Source organism: Silurus aristotelis (assembly GCF_946808225.1).
Source record: "Silurus aristotelis genome assembly, chromosome: 10".
Classification (NCBI taxonomy): Eukaryota; Metazoa; Chordata; class Actinopteri; order Siluriformes; family Siluridae; genus Silurus; species Silurus aristotelis.
In genome coordinates, this window is record NC_139583.1 from 8,482,227 (window position 1) to 8,489,726 (window position 7,500).

At 35.5% G+C, this 7,500-nt stretch overlaps 1 protein-coding gene and 1 long non-coding RNA gene across 2 annotated transcripts in view; one reads left to right on the top strand and one right to left on the bottom strand.

Moving 5' to 3' along the window:
• The window catches only part of sema3ab (sema domain, immunoglobulin domain (Ig), short basic domain, secreted, (semaphorin) 3Ab), a 34,578-nt gene that overhangs the window by 19,972 nt on the left and 7,106 nt on the right, over window positions 1–7,500 (bottom strand). Inside the window, exon 2 of the mRNA XM_083551770.1 lies at window positions 2,502–2,662. Coding sequence (XP_083407896.1) covers window positions 2,502–2,662 — 161 coding nt within the window. The remainder of the gene's footprint in view (window positions 1–2,501; window positions 2,663–7,500) is intronic.
• LOC310731864 overlaps window positions 1–7,500 on the top strand; it is a 307,021-nt gene that overhangs the window by 6,840 nt on the left and 292,681 nt on the right. The gene's annotated exons all lie outside the window — the stretch shown is intronic.

The following is a 7,500-nucleotide window of genomic DNA, read 5'->3' on the forward strand; positions in this document are numbered from 1 at the left end:
AGCGCTTTTAACAATGAACATTGTCTCAAAGCAGCTTTACACAGATAATGTGGTGATTAAAAGTGAATATGTTCTTTATAAGTAAGTTTGTCCCTGATGAGCAAGCCGGTGGCGACTGTGGCAAGGAAAAACTCCCCGAGATGGCATAAGGAAGAAACTTTGAGAGGAACCAGACTCAAGAGGAAACCCATCCTCATCTGGGTGTCTTAAGCTTCCACTTCCCACAAGGAGAACATTGAAGAAACATACTGTAATTTGAGAAACTTGCATACTGTGATGAATGTACTACAATTTACCTACAATGATTACAGATGATAATACTACTGTACATACTTAAACTTCAGTACAAGGTATCATCCAACTATCGAATAAATAAAGCGTTAATAAAGACTGTGTATGTTTGTTCCTTATAATTGTATGTTTGTCCCTAATGAGCAAGCCAGAGGCGACTGTGGCAAGGAAAAACTCCCTGAGATGGGAGGAGGAAGACATCTTGAGAGGAACCAGACTCAAACAGGAAACCATCCTCATGTAGGTGGCACCAAATGTCCATTTATTACAGTTAATTGTTGAGTTGTGCAGTGATAGGTGATCAAATACATTTTGTTGTCCTGATCCATTGAGCCTGACATCCAGCTAGGGATGATGGGGCAAAACCGTATTACGATGGCCGAGAAGTGCAAAACAACATTAACAAATCAGAAAACAAATGAACAAATTGGAATACACAATAACATATCCGAAAACCAAATATCAAATCCAAAAAACTGATTAACAAATCCGAAAACAAATGAACAAATCTGAAAACAAAATACCAAATACAGAAGCACGTTAATAAATCCGAAAACACAACCTCAATTCAGACAAACTGGAAAAAGTAGGTATAGTTTGAAATTGGAACCCTTACCGATGATTGGACAAGACACCTGTCATTCAAAATATACAGGAAGTACAACAGTCTGCGGCAGAAAGTTGGAACATATGTGTAAAAGTGTACAAACTAATCTTTATATACTGCTGATATACTGATAAACTGCAGCTTCTCCAACATCACTGCATATAAATGTCTTTCCCCAAAGTAGCTTTGAATTCATTCCAGTTTCTCCTTGCTTCCCAATGTTTACTTCTGTTATTTTCTTATATTTAAAGGTGCACTAATCGAAATAAATAATAGTTTAAGATAAACGAAGAACTTCACACATGTAGAAGAAACAAAGTCATAAGATTTCATACTTTCTGTATATTTTGAATGACAGTTGTTTCGTCCAATGATCCAATGATATTTCCATTCACAAACTATACCTACCTTTTCCGGTTTGTCTGACTTGTCGTTGTTTTTGCATTTGTTATTGTGTTTTTGCATGTGTTACTTTGTTTTTGGATTTGTTAATTTTTTTTTGTTGCATTTGTTATTTTGTTTTTGTCAAGTCAAGTCAAGTCAAGTTTATTTCTATAGCGCTTTTCACAACAGACATTGTCTCAAAGCAGCTTTACAGAAATCAACAGTCAAGGTGAATGGTGTGCGTTTATCCCTGTTGAGCAGCCGTGTCGACTGTGGCAAGGAAACACTTCCTTATGAGGAAGAAACCTTGAGAGAAACCAGACTCAAAAGGGGAACCCTCCTCATTTGGGTGACATCAAGAGTTTGATCATAAATCTTTCAACAATACAGAACACTGAAAAGTGAGAACTTTTGGATTTGTTATTGTTTTTGCATTTGTTATTTTGTTTTCAGATTTGGTATTTTGTTTTTGCATTTGTTATTTTGTTTTCGGATTTGTTAATGTGTTTTGCACTTCTCGGCCACCCTACATACTCCCTCTGAGACGTATTCAAACCAGCCTTTTGAAACTGCTGTTTATGTTGTATTATCAGCTTAATATTGTGTTCGGGGTTCAGATACACTCTCCCAGTTTAAGTGTAGATTAAAAACATATCTTTTTAGCAAAGCCTACACATAACACACATCACACACATCACATCACAACCTTGTGCTCCAGAATATATGATTACATGCACATTATCAACTTGTGCTGTTAATAGGAGTGGTTCCTCTCAAGGTTTCTTCCTCATATCATCTAAGGGAGTTTTTCCTTGCCACTGTCGCCACGGCTTGCTCATCAGGGACGAACGCACACCATTCACCTTCACTGTTGTTTTCTGTAAAGCTGCTTTGAGACAATGTCTGTTGTGAAAAGCGCTATACAAATAAACTTGACTTGACTTGACTTGAATATTGTTAGGAAAAAGTGGAAGAATCTGCCTTGTTCTGCATAGTATTGCTCTGACTTAAAGAAGCACAGCCTGAGTGCACAGCCAACTTTATTCTCTTGACTCCAGATGGTTGCTGCATTGTCAGGATTTAAACTTGCATGATTCCTTAAGCGGTGGTTTATGCACTTACATTTATGTAGAGTACCAGCAGTGGCATATTCTGTCCTAGATGCAATACTGATAATAGTAAAATCTAACTTTAAGCAAGAGTACTTCAGCGTCCTTACCAGGTTTTGGTCCATGTTGATGTCAATCAGGTTGAATGACAGGAGATGGTCTTTTGCTCCTACAAAGAGCCGACCCTTCTCCTCATCCAGTAAAAAAGTGTGGTAGGCTGAGCTGTTGGCCAGTCCATTGAAAGTAAACAAGTTGTTCGACTCCAACATTTCTGTGGGAACAAGAAGAGACTCGTTTTATTACTAATAAAGAATTACAGTTGAAAAATATTTTCGTATCGGCTTACGGTTCTAAGAAAACAGTTTAACCAAAGCCTGCTGATCTTACTCCACTCTACGTATCATATCATTACGGCCATTAAATTTGAAAGACCATTGTTCATATCTGGAGACATTTTCCAACCACATGTCACCATTAAGGTCTCAGCGTTGAGTGAGCAGGCTGTTAGAGACCAGAAGGAGACTTAACAAACTGAGGATTTGGCTCGGTCACAGAACACTTCTGCACGGTAGCTAGCTCTCTTCTTTTACTGCTGATGCTGAGTGTGACGTGTGAGTGTGGTTTTGGCCATAATAAAGCTGAGATCACTGGCTCAGCTCCTTCTCTTTCCATTTCCCTTCTTTCCCTATCACACACTTACACACACACACACACACACACACACACACACACACACACACACACACACACACACACACACAAAGAAAGACATATATTGCTTGTCTTTGGTGTCTGTGTCATTCATGCTTGGCGGAGCTTATAGCATAACTTAATAGCATCTTTTATCCAGTATGTATGTTTGTGTGTGTGTGTGTGTGTGTGTGTGTGTGTGTGTGTGTGTGTGTGTGTGTGTGTGTGTGAGATCTGAAAAGCCAGACCTATAACATAGCCAGAAGAGAAGGCAATAAGTAATATAAAATAGTCCAAATATTAGAGAAAACAAATAAACTAACCAATTTTAGTACTCTAATCATGTTCCATATATATATATATATATATATATATATATATATATATATATATATATATATATATATATATATATATATATATATATATATATATATCAGCAGGAAAGACATAGTTATAACAGTAGCAAGCATAACAATGAATAGCTAAACTTGCAACAAATGTGAAAATGCATGGCAAAATCAGATATACATATCTACAATATAACCAAATTAAGAGATACCTGGCTAGAATAGTAAAATCAGTAAATTCATATCTAAAATAGTAATAAAAAAAAAGCATTTGCAGAAAATGTGTGAATACTGTACACATTCATAATATTAAGAATTTCGAAATGACATATCAGAACATATAAAAAACATGCTGTATATGTGAAAATTCGAAATCCAAATATGCAGAAAACACAAAACATGACTGCTTGAATATATAAAAAAAGTTTTCTTATTATATAATTATTCTATAATTACATTAGACATGTTTAAAATCTAAATAAGCATCAGAATTGAAAGCATGTGGTGAGAAAGAATGTTAGTGGTTAGAAAGAATATTAGTAATATATTGCTTTTTTAATGACAAGCAGATCATATAAAATGTATAATCAGTATCAGTATTGGTTTATCATTTCACATGCTCCATTCATATTTCTTCATCAATACTTTTCCCTTAACCCTTAAGTTTATCCAAATGATTCTTTAGTACAAAGGCTTTGACCTTCAATATGCCTCACCAACGCACAAATGCGCACACACGGCGTGTGAATAACACTGTGAGCAGCAAGCAAAAGCTGAGATTGTGCAAACAACATATTCAAGGATACACCTGGAAACCCTGCAGTTCAGCTAATAGCATCCAGCTCGTTCTGTTACGACAGGTTCAAGTGTATATGGGGCTATAAATTTTAAATATAAACCTCAAAATTTCTTTGGCCAAATTGAATGACTTGAAGTAGTTTCAGTAACTGGAGCGATCGTACAAGGTGAAAATAACACTCAAACTATTAACGGACTTGCGTAGCTGCTTTGAGCCGGAAATCCATAGAAAGAAATGTAATGTAATGAAAAGCTAAAAGTGAAAAGCTGAAGGTGAGAATGGTGCGGGGTGTCAAAACCAGAGCAGGAGAGGTAGTGTGAGGGCTCTAATTACAGTCTGTGTCCTGAAGGGAAATGAGATTTTTCCCTGCGGCCACCCCAGAATGCTTTCAGACTGCACCCCAGAGCAACATTAATACTGAGTGAGATGTGGTGGAGACCTCAACCTGTTATTAAAGCCCGTGTGTCCTGCCTGAGTGCGTATAAAAGCTCAACTGGGCTGTGAATGCAAACCAACACTTAACCTACCACAACTCCATCTCATTCACAGCTCAGCTGCAAATATCACATCCAAACAGCTCGCTAGTCTTAACACAACAGCAAATGCTACCAGAGAGTATAAAAAAAAGCATATTATCATTTGAAAGATTATAGCAGTGGACTACATTTTCCATCAGCCGCTCCAACTTCATCTTTCATGCCATGTAAATATTTGCACTCTTAGTTAGCACATATATTAGCACAATTTTCTCTTTATATGTGTTTTGTGTGATTGTACTCATGCTTAATCTGTTAAAAATCATTCTTGTGTCCATGTGTAGAGTCAGGATTTTTTATTTTGGTACATGTGCAAATTTGAATCAAAATCTCTGCACCTGCATCCGTTTTCACCCGTATTACACGACATTATCTTTAACAGATGCTAAAGAACCAGCACAATCTTTTATTATATTCAAATTTAAATATAAATATTACTTGTCACATACACATTCATACAGAGTATGACATATAGTGAAATGCTTTTTATGACTGTCCAACTTGTAAACATGAAAGAAATGAGTGTTACACTCACAATGTTTTTTTAAACACGTTTCAACCTGCACAGTTATCTTCAGAGTTACTTCATTACTTAATACCTTCAGAGTTACTTCATTACCTTATACTTTTAGAGTTACTTTATTACTTCATTCCTTATACCTTCAGAGTTACTTTATCTTTTCATACCTTTAGAGTTACTTAATTACTTCATACCTTCAGAGGTACTTTATTACTTTATACCTTCAGAGTTAATTTATTACTTCATACCTTCAGTTACTTTATCATTTCATACCTTTAGAGTTACTTCATTACTTTATACCTTCAGAGTTACTTTATAACTTCATACCTTCAGTTACTTCATTATTTCATAACTTCAGAGTTACTTCATTACTTCATACATTCAGACCTACTTAATTACTTAATACATTCAAAATTACTTCATTTATTCATACCTTCAGAGTTACTTTAATACTTCATACCTTCAGGTTTACTTCATTACTTCATACCTTAAAAGTTACTTTATTTTTTTCATACCTTCAGAGTTACTTTAATACTTCATACATTCAGGTTTACTTTATTACTTCATATCTTAAGAGTAACTTCATTTTCTTTACAGTTTCTGAAAGTGTACATGAAGGCATTTTTATGAGTTATTCACAGCTGGCAGGATGGCTTGTCTAACTTAAATGTCTATTGTGCAAATATTGTGAGTAGAAAAGCATCTCATAAAAATAAAAAAAAAGCATCAAAACCTGAGGAAAATTCACTAAAACAGCTGAGAAATTTGTCGGTTTCAACCTAGTTGAAACTGTTAAAGAGTTTTCCAGTTAATAATTACTAATTTGTTCTTAGTCTTTAAAAGTTTTACAATATATCATTATTTTCTACTACAGTACATACAGTATATAGATTTAATAGATTCTACACATTGTGGTAGGTTTTTGTTTAATGTTTTCATTTCATGTGCAATTTTTCTTAACCCTAAACATAAACTCAATGGATTGTATCTATATACGAACTATCTAATAAAAGACCTTATTTAAAGGAGACTAAGTGTAAGTGAAACTTGAAACTGGAAAAATGTCTGACTGCTAGATTCTGTCTTTTCGGCAAAACAAGAAAGACTCAAACTGACTCTATTAAGGAATTTTAACCGAACATACCTTAGTATTCACTGAAACACACACACACATACACACACACACACACACACACACACACACACGCACACGCAAATGCACATGCACATTGCTAATACAGCTTACAATCCTTCAATTGGTTTGTGTGTGTGTGTGTGTGTGTGTGTGTGTGTGTGTGTGTGTGTGTGTGTGTGTGTGTGTGTGTGTGTGTGTGGGTGTGTGTGTGTGTGTGTTGGGTGTGTGTGTGTGGGTGTGCATGTAACGCCTCAATCAATAGAGTTAAAGGTGTCTCTTGTATTTTCAATTGCTGCTTACATAATGCACTTATAAAACAAATAGTGAGTGTATTCAGTGCACAGATACAAATGTCGCTTCTGTAGGAAAGTTTCCAACCTATATAAACAAAAAACACTTTCTGTCTGCATTTATCTGTGTGATGATTAATAAACAATAGATGACATTGGGCAAGATGACAACATGTTGACAATAAATACAGGTGGGATAGGTAAAATACACACACACACACAAATCCACAAATTCTGTTGCTGTCTAAGTAGTAATGTTACTAAAATGTTAATGGATGCATTAGATATTTATACAAAACATACCAAAATTTGTGCAAACTCATTCATACACTACATGGACAAAGCTATTGGGACACCTGGCTTTTTCATTTTGTTCTTTCCTAACTGTTACAACAAGGTAGGAGGTGCACAATTGTATAGGAAGTTTTGGCTGTGGTAGCAATACAATTTTTGACAACAACACTTGAACTAGGAGACCCAAATCTCTACAGCATGACAAGTCCCTATGCACAAAGCCAGCTTCGTGAAGATATAGTTTACATGATTTTGGATGAAAAATCTTGAGTGGCCTGCTATAGAATTTTGACCTCAGCCCTATTGAACACTTTTGGATGAACTGGAACACTGACTATACCCCAGGCTTACTTACCTTACATCAGTACCTGACTTTATTATCGCCCTTTGGCTGAATAAACACAATAAACACATCTCCATATACACACTCCAAAATCTAGTGCATCATTTTCCCAGAAGATGGATGTTATTATAACAGCAAATGCAGACTAAATG